General features: G+C 35.2%; 1 protein-coding gene across 1 annotated transcript; it reads right to left on the minus strand.

Moving 5' to 3' along the window:
• Positions 1–5,192: 5,192 nt before the first annotated feature.
• LOC110448765 (protein disulfide-isomerase A6-like) lies at positions 5,193–17,462 on the minus strand. Its single transcript, XM_021495185.1, has 11 exons — positions 17,329–17,462; positions 16,440–16,581; positions 15,896–15,953; positions 14,580–14,822; positions 14,018–14,239; positions 13,480–13,617; positions 12,441–12,598; positions 11,906–11,978; positions 11,370–11,455; positions 10,206–10,302; positions 5,193–8,696 (listed from the first exon to the last, which is right to left on the minus strand). The coding sequence occupies exons 1-11, from the start codon at positions 17,339–17,341 to the stop codon at positions 8,631–8,633; spliced, it is 1,296 nt and encodes a 431-aa protein (XP_021350860.1). The 5' UTR covers positions 17,342–17,462; the 3' UTR covers positions 5,193–8,630.
• Positions 17,463–18,010: the final 548 nt, after the last annotated feature.

The following is an 18,010-nucleotide window of genomic DNA, read 5'->3' on the forward strand; positions in this document are numbered from 1 at the left end:
ATTGTGAACACAGTATCGTGATACGTATCATATTGTGAACACAGTATCATGATACGTATCATATTGTGAACACAGTATCATGATACGTATCGTATTGTGAACACAGTACCTGGATACGTATCGTATTGTGAACACAGTACATGTATACGTATCGTATTGTGAACACAGTACCTGTATATGTATCGTATTGTGAACACAGTACCGTGATACATATCGTATTGTGAACACAGTATCTTGATACGTATCGTATTGTGAACACAGTACCTGGATACGTATCTTATTGTGAACACAGTACCTGTATACGTATCGTATTGTGAACACAGTACCTGGATACGTATCGTATTGTGAACACAGTATCTTGATACTTTTGTATTGTGAACACAGTATCATGATACGTATCGTATTGTAAACACAGTACCTGGATACGTATCATATTGTGAACACAGTACCGTGATACGTATCATATTGTGAACAAAGTATCATGATATGTATCGTGTTGTGAACTCAGTATCATGATTGTATCGTATTGTGAACGCAGTATCATGATACGAATTGCATTGTGACCACAGTATCGCGATATGTATCGTATTGTGAACTCAGTATCATGATTGTATCGTATTGTGAACGCAGTATCATGATACTTTCGTATTTTGAACACAGGATCGTGATACGTATCGTAATGTGAACACAGGATCGTGATACGTATCGGATTGTGAACACAGTATAATGATACGTATCGTATTTTGAACACAGGATCGTGATACGTATCATATTGTTAACACAGTATCATGATACGTATCGTATTGTGAACACAGTATCATGATACGTATTGTATTGTGAACACAGTATCTTGATACTTTCGTATTGTGAACACAGTATCATGATACGTGTCGTATTGTGAACACAGTATCATGATACTTTTGTATTGTGAACACAGTATCGTGATACGTATCGTATTGTGAACACAGAATCTTGATACTTTCGTATTGTGAACACAGTATCATGATACGTATCGTATTGTGAACACAGTACCGTGATACGTATTGTATTGTGAACACAGTATCATGATACTTTCGTATTGTGAGCACAGTATCGTGATATGTATCGTATTGTGAACACAGTCCTGGATACGTATCGTATTGTGAACACTGAGTATCATGATACGTATTGTATTGTGACCAAAGTATCTTGATACTTTCGTATTGTGAACACAGTATCGTGATATGTATCGTATTGTGAACCCAGTACCGTGATACCTATCGTATTGTGAACACAGTATCGTGATACGTATCGTATTGTGAACACAGTATCGCGATACGTATCGTATTGTGAACACAGTACCGTGATACGTATCGTATTGTGAACAAAGTATCATGATATGTATCGTATTGTGAACACAGTATCTTGATACTTTCGTATTGTGACCATAGTATCATGATACGTATCGTATTGTGAACACAGTACCGTGATACGTATTGTATTGTGAACACAGTACCCTGATACGTTTCGTATTGTGAACACAGTATCATGACGTATCATATTGTGAACACAGTATCATGATATGTATCGTATTGTGAACACAGTATCTTGATACGTATCGTATTGTGAACACTGAGTATCATGATACGTATTGTATTGTGACCACAGTATCTTGATACTTTCGTATTTTGAACACAGTATCGTGATATGCATCATATTGTGAACACAGTACCGTGATACGTATTGTATTGTGAACACAGTATCGTGATATGTATCGTATTGTGAACACAGTACCGTGATACGTATCGTATTGTGAACATAGTATCATGATATGTATCATATTGTGAACACTGAGTATCATGTTATGTATTGTATTGTGAACACAGTATCATGATACTTTCGTATTGTGAACACAGTACCGTGATACGTATCGTATTGTGAACACAGTATCTTGATACTTTCGTATTGTGACCACAGTATCATGATACGTATCGTATTGTGAACACAGTATCGTGGTACGTATCTTATTGTGACCACAGTATCATGATACGTATCGTATTGTGACCACAGTACCGTGAAACATATTGTATTGTGAACACAGTACCGTGATACGTATTGTATTGTGACCACAGTACCGTGATACGTATCGTATTGTGACCACAGTACCGTGAAACGTATTGTATTGTGAACACAGTATCGTGATACGTATTGTATTGTGAACACAGTGCCGTGATACTTATCGTATTGTGACAACAGTACCGTGATATGTAACGTATTGTGAACACAGTATCATGATACGTATCGTATTGTGACCACAGTACCATGTTACGTATTGTATTGTGAACACAGTACCTGGATATTAACAACAAAAAATATACCATTTTATTTCTAAGTGTCATTTTTCTTTACATAACTCTTTTTCAGTTTTTTTGAGCAAGTGATATCTCCTTCATAGAACTTTCAAAGGGTTGGCAAGTATAAAATGGTGGCATGGAGCCTTAATTACTGTAAGCTATTTAACATCTATTGACCTGTTCATGTTATCTAAACTAGATTAGTAAAGATACATTGTACAATGTCAAAGTACTTTCAATTATATCCTACACATGTATAACCTACTTTGAAATGACTCATCTTGTACCCATGCATGCATAGAAATCTTATATCCCTGGTACAAATGTATCACTCATTGAGATGGGATCTTTAAGCATATAAAAACACCAGGATTGGGATGAATTAGGATGAAGATTGTACTGATAGTATTAATAAACTGCCTTAGACTTTGTTGTTTTAATAACATTATTTTTGAATTGTCTGAAGAAGATAAAAAGACATTTGACCTTGAAAAGGCATTTTTTGGAGTGATCTGTATATTTTTGAATGCTTAAAACTATATAACTTTTTTTTGCTTTTGCTGAATAAAACCATGTTTTCTCCTATAAAAAGTGTCACTCTTATTTATTATGTTTCACATTAGAAAGACAAGACATAAACAACCATCTGTTAGTGTACCAGACTTTCCTTCTCCAAACCATGACTCATATTATAATCTCTTCCCGACAAGGTAAATAGAGAAGATATATCTTCATTAACTTTCATATATTGGTCGTATATTTGTCAAACAGTTTATTTTTCAAGTTGCCAAGGTCAAGGTCACCATTTCTATTTAAAGGTGGGTTTTTTCATCTGTCAGCCAACTTCATTTCTATATAGACTTATAAAACTTCATATTTTCTTAAGTATAAGAATACTTGTAATAACTTTGATATTTAGGGGTGCAAAGGTCAAGGTAACAATTACCATGTATAGATAACTTTTATTATCACTTAAGGGGTAAAGTATGAGAATACTTCAAATAAGTTCATGAATCTGAGCGTTAAGATCAAGCACATACTTACTACTTCTACCATATCTTAGTCATCACTCGAACAACTTAACTTTTAAAAGGATTTTGATCAAAACTTCATGTATTGTCAAATATGCGAGAGTACCTGGCATCAAGTTTGTGTGTTCAAGGTCATGGTTACTTTTTTTTCATTGCCTTAGTGACTTCCATTTCTGAAAGGATTTTGTGTAAAATTTCATATGAATAAGTTTGGGTTTTGAGGGTGCTGGGTCAAGATCACTTACTATATTTAGATTTCTTTGGTTATATTTCTTACATTTCTACATATCCAACACAGCCTTAGTTTTAGAATGTTAAGTTGATTTTTTTGTGTAATTTTCTATGTCCAATATTACGGCTGTGATTGGTACTTTTTGTGTGACATACCAGGAGAAGCATAGGACACAACGACGATATAGTGACCTACATGTACTTCTTGCACTCTGTCATCCCAAGATGTTGTACTCCAAATCTGGTCACTCAAGCTGGTGAAGAAGATATAGAAGAAGTATAGAAGATATGCTCCGGACAATTTTTTTCAAAAGTTAAGGTCAAAACATAGGTTACAGTGAGGTCATAGTGACCTAATTCTTGCACGGTGCACTCTGCCATCCCAAGATGTTCTTGTACACCAAATCTCATTACTAGATATTTTGATGAAGATCGTGGTTAAAGTTCAAAGGTCAAGTGTAGATATCGCTAAGGTAATGGAGACACGCTGCACACTGGGCTGTGTATCATTAATTTTACACCCAAGGTCAAGGTGACAAGTGAAGGTTAAACATCCATACATTTCAGTGCCAGGATAGGAAAAGTGCATAGCCAGACTGGGATTCGAACCTGGGACCTCAGAACTCCGAGATGGATGCTCTAACCCAAACCCATTGAGCTTCCATGTCCTGGCAATTGACTGTCCAGTTCTGCTACATTTCTTGTAAATCCACATCGCTTCAAGATCACCCATTTCATTTCACTTACTTCTTATTAGGTTGAGAGAAAAAAAAGATTACAAGATGAAATCTTACTGGCAATGCTTTTACAAAATAAATTTCACTTATCAGACCTCAATTTTGATCAATAGTTGAAAGGTCACAGTGACCTAATTACACAGTAATTCTTCTGAGTGTGATCGAGTTCAAAACTTTTATGAGCATCATTCAAACTGCAAGTTTTGCGTGTGAAAATTGTTCACCTATGACTTTTGACCTTAAAATGAAGGTCACTGTGACCTAATTACAGTAGGCATGTGAACCAATTATTTGCTCGTGGCTGGCTTGTACAGGGTGGCAGCAAAAACTGAAATGAAAGTGGCAAAAATAACCCTGAAAATGCAGTATAGCAAAAAATCTTGACAATATAGGGGTTTTTTTCAATTTTTTATTTATCTTGTGATTGTTTTTTTCTCTCTAGTTTCAATGATTTTTTTCTAAACATGATCCTAGCATCAATACAAATGTCTAGTGTTACATTACATCACTCATATGATGATCTACAGTACACTTAAACATCCTGTCAAAACACAGTATTAACCATTCTATGGCATTACCACCATGTAACTCTGCCAGATTCAAATGGCATTCATATCTGCTATGAATGCTATGACCAACATGCTGATGCCATCAATATGATGTCGTAATTGTTAACATTGGTTAGAACTGAAGGTGGATAACCCCTTCCCTACACTGAAGATTGCTGTTGTATCGCGTTATACAACACAACTATTATTATAATTTTATTTTCTAAAAGATCAAAAAAGTCTAATAAATGGTAAAGATAAGTTTTGAACCGCTTTCTGTTGGTATTCATAGTCAATGATAAATTCAACAGATTCAAATTTAATGTTTAATACCATTAATTTGCAATAACAACAAATTGGGTGTCCGTTCTTAATTTTCACAGCTGTAAAACAAAACTTATTACAAGCAGACAACATAAAAATACTTTTAAAAAAAAGAAGACTTTTCAAGATTTTTAAGCAGATCAAGTTTGCTGTACTACGAGATAGAAAATTCTTATACTGACAATTTTTGCTGTTGAAGTAATATATAATTAATGTAAAAGATTTGAGCAATTTTGCAGATATTCTGCAGACAAATCAACATACATATGTAGCTTCCAAGATACAATATGGAATGAACTCATGTCTGATACCCGTGATGGTACAGGGAATTTTGTAAGTTAAATAACTTTTTGAGGAACAATATTTCATATTTATGAAGCATTCAAGAAAAGCTATTTAGGTCTATAAAAGATATTTGTTTGCCGTATTTTTCCACCAATAAGCCTGTGCCTGGTAATAAGCCCACCCATATGTATTGCATTTTCATTAGAAATGGAAACTAAAGCTATTTAACTGTCCTATAATAAGCCCATGCCCATATTTTTTCTAAGAGAATATGTGTTGATTCCCTGGGCTTATTGCAGGATATACATATATATAAATATACATATGGTTTCTATGATCTGAATCCTTACAGAAATAAACTTGTGATTATAAAAATATTTTTTTTACAAGATTACCACATAATGGCAGAAAAATGAAATTAAATGTAAGTGTAATGGCCGTAAAAAAATATTTCCAGTAAAAGTAATTTACTGTTAAAGCAGAAAGTAAAAGCACTTAGTCATGTAAGTAATTAGTCTTGGCGCAATAATTTTGCCTGAATTGTGACATTATCAGGGACGTTTAGTTTTACCGAATTTGAAATAAAATCTATAACAGATATAACAGGAAACTTTTTACTATTCTTGTTTTTAAAACTGATACTTCCAAAAAATACCTGGCATACAGTATTTTAAGCATATTCAGCCTGTAACATTAAATTATAACAGAAGTTAATATGATTACACAATACAATAATGGTTTTGAAAAAATACGAGATTGTTTTACATTGTATTACCGAATCATTGACTGAAACAACTGGATAGGAAAAAACAAGCTTCACAACCTTACACACACATTCAATGGTGCAACACTGTCCATGGTTCATACAAACTTCATTTCATACAAGAATACACCCTCAAAATCCGAAGGTTCGGCTCTCAAAAAATCTTCTCTTCTCCCCTCAACTTTATCAACAAAAAATTGAAGTCTTTACGCGGCACCGTGTGGATGATAAAAGCAGACTAGTCTGATGTGTTATCATGAAGATCAAAGGAACAGCTTGCCAGCGTAACAGTAAAACGACAGGCTGAGTATATATAACTGGGTGTAGCTCCAATATAATCTTCAAATGACAACTAGATATCAGCCTGGCAATCGGTCAGGATTTTATACTTGAAACCAATCAAATAACAAGCCTTTCGATTTTGTCATAATATTACTGTATACCGCAAAATTCCGCCCAGTCAAACGTTTGCCTTTCGCCTATGAAACAATTTTCACCCAGTGTAAATTTCACCCCTCACATTTAATTACCGTCTTTATTGTGCTGATCACTTATATTCGCTGTAATGATAAGTTTGTCTTCATATAAAAGGGAGGGCAAAAAAGGCGAAAATTTAACTGCAGCAATAATTTCGTGGTGTGCAGTTTTCCAAGGGTGCAGAGAAGATATGTTATGTGTTTCGAGAGAGAATAATTGATTCAGAGGAAAAACAACAAAACTGAAATCTTAAAAGTGTACTCCACTATCATTCACAATCATTTAACTATCAGATATACAGAATGTTACTTCAGAATGACCGGTGGTCAAATAAACAGCCTTGAAAAAGCATGCACCTTCACATTTATCATTAAGATATAAAACAGGCGCTGGTGATCTTTAACCAGCTCAAAAGAAAACAATATCGGGTGCATTCGTATTTCTAGATCAACTGGTCAAACTGTTTGGAACATGAAAAAGGAAAGTGCTCCAGTAATTTGGCATTAAATGTGGTGTCATCTTTAAACTTACATTTCAAATATCAAAAAAAAAATCTGTTATTAAGATCCTTATTAATTAAAGTTTTTCAATGAAATTATGATGGGTATGATGGCACTTGATTATGACTGTTTTGACACCTGAAGAAATTGTTTTGATTAAAAGATAAATGAAATACCCACCAAAAACATTGACATATTTTGTATATTACCCCGAGCTAAAATGAATGAACAAAACCACATAGGAGAAAAATACCCTCTATGTCCTTACGACACAAGTCAAACAATCCATATTGTCACCATTTGGACGAAACAGAGGGAGCAAACATGCAGGAGAACAATGTCAGGAATAAAACCCACTTTTCTAGTTGAATTTTATAATCACTACAAGAACTTTACAATACATAATCACAAAATGCTTGGCTTTCATCCGAGGTACTGGACAAAATAGTACCAGTCCTCTGTTAAATATTATCTCCGCTATTCTAGGTAGGCAATGTTGAGTACGACACAAGCTAAGGACCACAGATACACAACGAACATGCCCCGCTAGTGACAACAAACACCTCTATAACAAACCTCTTTCGTGGCAGGATGTCAGAACCGGGAAAAACTCGACAACATCTAGCAAATTTGAGTCACCTTTCTCAATTGGTTCAATAGCAGTGACAAACAACATCTAAAACAGGTGAGAAGGGAGCAATGGTTGTGTACAACGTACTGTATAGTTGTTTTAATTTTGCGGGGCTAATATTTTAAAGTTGTCCCGATAGGAACTAGTTTGCTTGGATTTAATTTTGCACAACATTGCCAGGTAAAACTATCGCAATCCAAAGCGTACTTTTGTATTTGGCTAATGGGATTTAATTTGCAAGTGTTATATCAAAACAAAGTAAAATATAAAATTAAATTGTTGTTTTATCGTCATTATTCGGCAGTAAAGGGGTAAACAGATTTTTTTTTATTTCTATACATTCTGTATACTCATGGTATTAATTTTTGCTTGGTATTTAATTTTGTGCTCTCTTCAATTTGTTGGCCTTGAAGAGAGTCGATTCCCCCGCAGAAATTACCAACTATACAGACTCACACAAACAGTATAGCATACATCTATATGAGAACATCTGATTCACCAGTCATTCTGAAGTAACACTGTAACCATGATAACAGAAATATACAATGTCATACACTTTCTTCAAACTGTCACTGTCCAACGTCATACACTAGTATATACATTTTAACATTCCAACCTTTCACATAGCGTTTCATACAATAACTCAAACAATGTTGAACAATGTTGCATGCCATTATTCATACTGACTTTCCACACACTATAACTGTGTTTCATACATTAATTGAACAATTTTGCATACATAAAATGATAAATTAATTTGGTTTTCCGTATCATAGTTCTTCCTTGAGGTCGTCCAACTCAACATCACTCAGATCGATCTCTTCTTCCTCGTACATCTAAAACAACAAAACAAAAACAAATAATTACAATTAGAAATCTTTCAGATTTAGATGGGAGTAACCCAATTGTTCCAGATTCATTTCAGGGCTGGACTGGGTAACCGAGTACCTAGTTGAGGTTTGGTTACTAGTACTATCCGGTTAGCAAACCTAGGCCCCTTTCATGTATCCAGTTCAACCGGTTTGTCTGTTTTTAAATGTAACATTTTCGGGTATAAAACCTGAAGGACCTGCAAATGTTTATGCAGGCTTTGCAAGATTTTGTCAAGGCTCACCTGGAAGCAGCATCAAATTGCTAAGTCCAACCTTATTGCATAAAAGAACAACTCTGGTCCAACTGGTTCAACCATTTGGACCGTGATAAACGAAAACGGCCCAATCTTTGGGCAATTCTGACTTAATGATGTTAAAGGAAGGGAGACAACCCTAACACAAATCACGGGTATAATGTACAAGGTAGTACATTTCCTTAACTCTTAACACAATGATAAATATCAAGTCACTCTTGATTCAAGCTTTCGGTACAGTATTAGCTTTCCATCAGCATCCTCGACATCCAGGGGTTACACTCACTTCCGCTCTCTACACCCCTGAAATATGTCATTGCAAAATCAAAGGCTCGATGTGCAGTACCTTGTGGATGAGACGAGAAGACTAGCTTGACTAGCTTGATCCTTTGATGTACATCAAATGAATCTTCCGGTCGCGTAACAGTTAAGTTGACTGGCTTTAGAGTCGGGTGTCGCTTCTCTGTAATCGTCGCAGGTCAGGTATCAGCCTAGCGGTTGGTCAGGTGTTTTTTTTACCTGATACTAATCAAAGAGCTTGCTGGGTGCCTTCAATTTTGCTATGACATATATTCCAGGGGTGCAGAGAGCGAAAGTATGCATACCCTGGCTGGAGTATCGGGGATGGGACTGAATGGTGCTCACCCTTATTCGATTTTCAAATCCATATTTGAAAAATTGATGAAGGGCTTTGCCCAAAAGTTTGGATCAAAAGTTACTGTTGATCTTTATCTTACAACTAAATCATATAATGTGTAAGGTGGTATATTACTTATTACCTTAACTCTAATGCAACTAACAATATAACATGTTCAGTAGCCTATGAGGGAAAAATCTTATAGGCAATCTGACAACAACAGAAGCTGCATAACGGGTTATTTACGGGTGCTGAAATTTTCGCAATTTTGACTCAAAATTAGAAAATAAAACTTCGAGATATAGGCATCTAAAGGAACTAGATGTTTCCAGTGTTTTAGCACAGAGACGGAACACTCGACTTACAAAGTGTCAAATAGTCAAATTAATAGGCTTTATGACAGTATAATGAGCAAAAACAAACTAAGTTTATTTTATTAAATAAATCATCAACAAAACTATTAGATGTGTGCTAGTGGTAGCAGAATGTATGACGCCTTAACCACTTAGACACCGCAGCCCTTTTTTCTACAGACAGGTAGTTTTCAGGCAGGTTATAGTCAAGTAGGCCTAATTTATTTACCTGGCCATCTTTTCCGTCCCAGGGTTCCATGGTCTGTACCTTGGGCAGCGCATTATCTCTCATTGGCACGGAGGATCCTTTACCGTATGACAGGTCCCTAAATAAATTGGACATATTGAAATTGATGAAATTTAACCATTTGATATTTACTACATATTTTAGCATTAAAATTCACCTTATTTCATCATTCATTTTTTACTTAATATTTTATCATCAAATTTTCTACAAATTTTAAAATTAAATATTAATAACATTTTTCATCATTAACCATTCACTGAATATTCCATTATTAAACGTTTTCTACAAATTTTACCATTAAATATTTACCATATTTCATATTAATTTTTTACTTCATATTTCATTATTAAATTTTCTACAAGTGTTACCATTAAATATATATTGTATTTTATCATTAAATATTATGATATTTTATCATTAATTTTCACTAGTTCATATTCTATCATTAAATTTACAACAAACTTTACCATTAAACATTTACTGCATATTTTACATGTAAGCTGTTGTTCAAATTTACTTTCGATTAATACTGGGTTGTTTTTTAAAAGACAATTCGCATCAAGACTTTTACATTGAAAAGTAAAACCAACTTAAGGATCCCTGTCACACTGGCACTGTGTTTTTTTGGTTCTCTTTTGCTAAGAGCTTCAGCATAGGAATCTAGGGACATGGGTTTGAATCCCGGTCTAGCCTAGCTGTTTGTTACACTCAGAACACTGTTGATGATTGTATTTTGGGGGTTTTCCCATCTTTATTGGTTTTCATTAAAGTCTCGCAAGGTGTGGTTTTCTTTTCAGAGAAGATTTATCAAAGCGATACTCATGCCAGAAAAACAGTTTCCAATGCGTAGTTAAGTTTATTTTAGTGGTACAGTGATCCGTTAAGAATTAATTTTCACCCTTTTTACCCAGCTCATAGCTTGATTAACTCATTCACCCCTTAAGACACATTTGAACTCTTCCAATTCAAAGGATGGAATAGTTCATTATGAAATTTTAGGGGGGAATGAGTAATAACATGTATCACATAAATCTAATCCTCATACTTTTCGTATGTAAACCAATATAAATATATTAAAAAAAAACCTGAATATCTGGTTAATTACGGAATAATGATTAAAGCGATCATAAAATAAGGTAGCCTTACCGCAGAAATTCGTTGATGCCATTCTCACTGAAAGGTCCCTTCAGAATAACATACAGGTTCTTCCTCGAATTGAGAGCTACCATTGCCTAAAGATGAAATTTAATACGTCGTTAATGTATTTTCACGTTCTTCAGCCTCAGTTCCATGTTCAGGGTTACATCACTGAACACAAACTGTACAAGCAGACATTTTCCAATATTTTCCTACATTGTACCAATCTCCCTCAAAACTCTCTCATTCGAGTCCAAACTAATACAAACTCAAAATCTACATCCTGTGGTCAAATGATCTCCTAGTTACTGTAGGTTGTGTGTAATGATCATAGCAGGTGTGTCGGAATCAAATGAATGTTTTTTGGAGTTATTTTAATGCATAAAAAGGTAAAGATAAATTAGGTAAAGTAGTTTCAGTTGCGTTTCATGCACTTTCTCCTTCATTAGAAATGTGGAAACAGGGAGATCTCCCTCATTGGAGGTTTCAGAGGTTGAGGCCTATGCAGTATATTCAAACATCTAGCAGCTCTTGTGTTTACTCACCGGATAACCAAATCCTCCCATACCCAGGGCTTTCTCAATCTCAGGCTGTGCTGCTGCCTCGGCCCAAACCCATCTGAAACACAATATTTCATTGATTAGTGGATGATACACTTTGAAAATGGGAAATAATCACATAACACAATATTTCATTGGCTAATGGCTGATCAATACACTTTGAAAACGGGAAATAATCTTGAAAAACAATGTTTCATTAACTTCAGTGAGTAATACACTTTGAAAATGGCAAATAATCTTGAAATACAATATTTCAAATTCATTGGCTGGTGTCTAAGTTTCAACATGGTACTTAACAGTTTGATTGTCTTTTAGGGGGTTGCAATATTTCAATATTTCATAAATATTGCAATATTTCATAAATATTGCAATATTTCATAAATATTCATAAATATTGCAATATTTCATAAATATTCATAAATATTGCAATATATTTCAGTATGGAAATTGATTACAAATATCCACCCCTTGTGAAATGTTGTGATTATCCTACAACAATAGAGTATATTTCTGTTCTTACCCCCACTGGTTTTTCTTGAACTTTTCACCGAGACGTTTTAGGGTTGAAATGTAGTTGTTCCTACAGTCGGCCTGACAGTCGAGGATGTGCGGTAGGACGGCAAAAACACATATCTGTTGTTTCTGGCAATTTTGTTTCATTACATCCTCGGACGTCAGCTAAACAACGACGAATGGTCAGTGCATCAGAATTAATTTTACTGTGATTACCTAAACAATTCCTATATATATATCACATGCAGTCAGTTGTCATATAGATCTGCATTTCTTTAACTCATTCACCCCTGAAATTTCATAATGAACTTTTCCAACCTTTGAATTGGAAGAGTTCAAATGTGTCTTCAGGGGTCAATGAGTTAATATGAACAAATATTGTTGAATTCTACCTACAAATTTTCAAACATTACAAATGTCTTGATGTCACACCAGTTTTTTGTATTTAAAGATTATTTTTAACATCAAATTATGATAAGTAAAATTTCTGAAAAAATAATAATGTAACAAACAGCATTTATGCTAATGAATGGTCCTTATAGTAATATATCCTGTAAAACTGACTTTATTGACACAACAGATATTTTGTAAAATTTGACGTTATTCTATTAACCCAAGAGTGTTCAGCTTTGCATCCTATTAACGGCTATGGTCATTTAAGGACGAGCAAGGTTTTGGTGGTGGAGGAAAACGAAATCACCTGGAGTAAAATCACCGACCTGCAGCCAGTTTCTGGCGACTAACCTTGCGTAGGCCTCGACCCCACAACCGGGTGGTGGAGGGCTAATGATCATAAATGGTTATATAGACAACGCAACCACTAGGCAACTGCAGCCTGTTCAACATGACTTAACGGACATAATGTCATACTGAACTAAATTATTTAATCTCTTTCAATGTTGGTAAAAACGTTTTTTAATGTAACAGAGTATGGATTAAAAAAGGTTGAATATAGGAGATTCCACCCCTGCAAACACATTTGAACTCTTCCAATTCAAGGGTTGGAATAGTTCATTATAAAACTTCAGTGTTGCATGAGTAAATACCTGGTAGACTTCTGGGGGAGGAATGTTAGCAGCAGCTTTGTCTGTTGCCCAGGCAACAATATCCGAGGCTGTTCGTCCGCCATCATACTCTCTAACTTCGCCTTTCTGGAACATCTTGATGGTTGGGTAGCCACGAACCTATAACACAGAAGTTTTTTCCATTATTAATATTTGGATCTCCATTGAGAGGTAATGCAACAGACTAACAGGTAAACATTATCTCTGAATTATAACTTTTTAACAATTAAAACATATACACAAAAAAACAAAAACAAAATATATATTTTTTAATTTTAAAACTCAAAATTCATGAAAAGATGAAATGTGCTAAAAAATCATATTAACAAATTCAGGATTTGCAATATATAAAATCCCTCCCAAGAAAGAAGGATCCTTACCCCATATATGACCAATAATTATCCTTACCCCATATCTGATAATGAAGGATCCTTATCCCATATCTGATCATTAAGGATCTTTACCCCATATCTGACCATTAAGGATCTTTACCCCATATCTGACCATTAAGGATCCTTACCTCGTATCTGCTAGCATACACAGTGTGTACAGTAGCATCAACTGCTCCAAACTTGACCTTGCCCTTCATCTGTGAGGCAGCGGACTGCCATTCTGGTGCAAGGTTCTTACAGTGACCGCACCATGGTGCAAAAAACTCCACAAGCCACAAATCATCACTTTCCAACACCAACTCTTGGAAGTTTCCGTCGGTCAGCTCAATCACATCCTTGGGATCTCCGGACTAGAATAAAAATAAAAGCGGGTTTTTTTCTCTATAAAATACATGATTAATGGAATGTATGAAGATTAAGTGCACAGGAAAATTAGCCATCCAGCTGTCCTGGACAAGTGAAAAGGGTTTTTTTTTTTTTATTATTATTTTAAATTTTATACTGCACACATACTAAAACATACTTGCATGTGTATGCCTTCGATTTTTGTTAAGAGTATATTCCTTTTAATAAACCTTTTTGATGAGCATCTATTATCGATTACAGACTTGCCCATCACTAGGTACGAGGATCCTTAAGTGATCAAGCCACACATGAGGGATTCACAAGGCGTTATCGTTACAGACGTACCTTTGATCCACCGCCACTACCGCCGCTGCCTCCTCCACGGCCACTCATGCGGTCATTTACCATGGCCTTGACCTTGGACATGGCGGCATTAACAATGGCGTCAGCTGTGCGCCCACCTTGATAGTCCTCTGGCTTGTTTTTGTTGACTCCAAATACTTTAATGGTGGGGAATCCCTGGACACTAAACCTCCCCCCGAGCTGTCCATGGGCATCGGCATCTACAGCAGCTATCTTCACCACACCCTGGTAAGGACAGATGATAATGATTAAGATCACAGAAATGGGCTGCATTGGTTGAATTATCCTCAATACTCTAGGGGTTACGCTATGCTCTCTGCACCCCTGGAGTATATCATAGCTTGTGATTTTGTTCCCTCACTTTTGATGCCGACTACAGGCTGTTTTCCCTATAGCTAAAAAGTGCATTGTTTCCCAAAAATGACCAAACACTGAGGAACATATTCCCAAATTCAATACAAATAATGCTATATTTCATAAAGGAACAGGCTGTTATAAGATTTAGGTAACAAAAACACTGATAGCAAAATCAAAGGCTCAGTGTGCGCCACCTTGTAGATGAGACAAGACTTGCTTGATCCTTTGATTGTACACCAAACAAATATTGCGCTCATGCAACAGTAAAATTGACTGGCTTTGAAGTCCATCGCTGCTCCTCTGTAATCTTCAAAATGACAGGCACCAGCCTAGCGACTAGTCAGATTTTATTTACCCGAAACCAATGAAATAGTAATCTGTGTGCCTTTAAATTTGCTTTGACAAATTCCAGGGGTGCAGAGAGCAATAAGAGTGAGCGTAACCCCTGGAGTATCGAGGAGGCAGGGATAATTCTGGAGCGGGCCATATGGGGTCATTGACCTTTCAAAACTGAAAAAGACCCTTTTATCTTCCAACTTTCTTTTGATTTTTCATAGAATGGCCCCTCTTAAGTATGATATTGACTAAAAATTGCTGAAATGGCCCACTGCTCTCAAATTTAGTATTTTTATTTTTTTTAATTAGTCAACGAAAAAAAAAAGATAAAAGAAACCCCAACTGACCTGCCCAATTTTTTCAGTCATATGTTACCTGAAAGTTTCAAACCTACAATTTTTTTTCCATAACCAACCACCACTCCTTGGGGAACACCTATAAATAAATTCATTTATTTTACAACAAATTTGAAACAAGTTATTTTCAACTATTATTAATCAGTCTTGTTGGCCCGAATGTTAGCTTGCATGAGTTTCTTAATGTGGGAGGAAACCAGAGTTTGTAACCCGGTAAACCTCTATACAACACTGATGAGAGTTACATACCTTAAGTGCCTTAGCGGCCTTCTTCCATTCTGGAGCCAGACTTTTACAGTGTCCGCACCTGTAAACAGTAGACAAGTTTTAAACTGTTTGCACCAATCACGACTTATAAAACTTAATTTATTTAAGATGCTCAAAATATTTCCTGGAATTCTCAGCAAAAATTAACATTCAATTTTATAAGGTTACTACCTATATAGTTTCTGTATATTCAGGAATTATCAAAACTTCTCATATAAATTAACAATATTGATAATATCATACTTGCCAACTTTTTGAAATTTCCATGGGGGAGATTTTACATTCTCAAAATTAAAACATAAATGAAATGTGTGTATATACCCCCTAGAGACAAAATAACATGTTTTGAGTTGTTCTCTCAGATGAAATCATTAGATTTTATAATTTATGAATAGTTTAGCAAATTCATTGGTTGAAAATACTAAATGTAAGGGTCCAAACTTGGGAGTCTCCCTCCTAAATGGGGAGAGTTGGCAAGTATGTAATATTGCACAAATTATGGCCAATACGTTAATGATAAACGTACCAGGGAGCGTAAAATTCGATGATCCATAACTCGTCGCTGTTCATCACTTCCTTGTCAAAGTTTGCTGGTGTCAGCTGTACAACACCGTCACCAGATGAGTACAAGGCTGCTGCTTTTGACAGCAAGCCTGCCATGATGAGCACTGAAAAGAATAAAAAAGTTCATTACAACATTTGAAGATTGGTGACAGGAGCAGGTGGTTCTGAATACTTATAGGGCTAATCATTGTATCTAAATTTACATATTTAGAAATTAAAACTTTAATCAAATTTAACTTTATAGCTATGACATACATGTACTTGCCATCCTCTGCTGTCATCTCAATACGGTTTGAACAAATTCTGACAAGAGCATGGACATTTGAATAACATTAATCATTAATAGTTGAGGTGAAAAGTCAATTTTACATATAATCCCAATTAGATTAATTATAGTGTTAACAACATTCATTTGATAATTGATTATCATAAAGTATATTCAGTATATATATAACTATAACTATTAACATATATATCTCGTATCTGGCAAGGAATACTTGATAATACTCATCAAAATCTTATCATAACTGCAGGCTTCACAATTCTGATCGTTAACAAAATTCGAAGTCTTCTTTTTTTTGCGATCATCATGTTCAATGATTTGTGAAAGTTTGAAAGCAGGTTAAGTTGCATGTATAAAACAGTTGCATTTATTGCAAAATGGTTATATGGCAATTTAAAACCTCGATGTACACATTTTTTTATGATGGACGAAAAACAGCCATCTGTGGACAGGTGGAGATGACAGCTCTAGCAAAGACCCAGTTTCGTTTTGTCAGCTACACACCGTTTAGGGAATAGTTATAGCACAAAAGCGAATTATACTGATACAGCAACACCACAATACTTACCAAGCACTTGCATCTTTATTTTTATTCGTTTTTCACCGATAAAATTCGCCTTCTGTTCCGTTTCTAGTTCGTCTAGTTATGTTACCGGTGCCTTCTCCACGTTTTGTGTTGACCCGAACATCAAAGCGTGGCTCGTTTTCATTGGTTCAAATTTATTGTTACGTGTTGCCATCTCGGGGTTTTCCTACGGGAGATAACTCTGATGTATACACACCCTCGTTTTGATGCGGAAGCTGAGGGGGCGTGTACACTTATATTAGCAGTAGTCTATTTTAACCTGGGTGGCTACGTTTTGGCCACATGCACTGACTCTGTTGACCTTTTTTTCTCTCAGTCGGTTTGCTTTATATATATATAATCTATATGTATTATAGCAACCTATAGAAAAATTACAACGACGTGTCACGTTACATTGAACGTACGTTGTATACTTTTTTTACATAACTAGAAAACTGTAAGCTGGATAATACTATAGTTGTGTTTCGAATTTATCAAAATTGAATGGGAAAAAACCCACTAGAATCACGGACTTAGATAGCTAATCTAATTCCATGCTAGATAACTATGGAAAGTCACTGTATGGTCATCAGAGTAGTATTAGACGTTTAGAAACAGCGATGTAGATAAATTAGGTACATGAAAGTTATACAGATAAATCACCAGGCACCAATTTGATTTGAAC

Source organism: Mizuhopecten yessoensis, unplaced genomic scaffold (assembly GCF_002113885.1).
Source record: "Mizuhopecten yessoensis strain PY_sf001 unplaced genomic scaffold, ASM211388v2 scaffold4259, whole genome shotgun sequence".
Classification (NCBI taxonomy): Eukaryota; Metazoa; Mollusca; class Bivalvia; order Pectinida; family Pectinidae; genus Mizuhopecten; species Mizuhopecten yessoensis.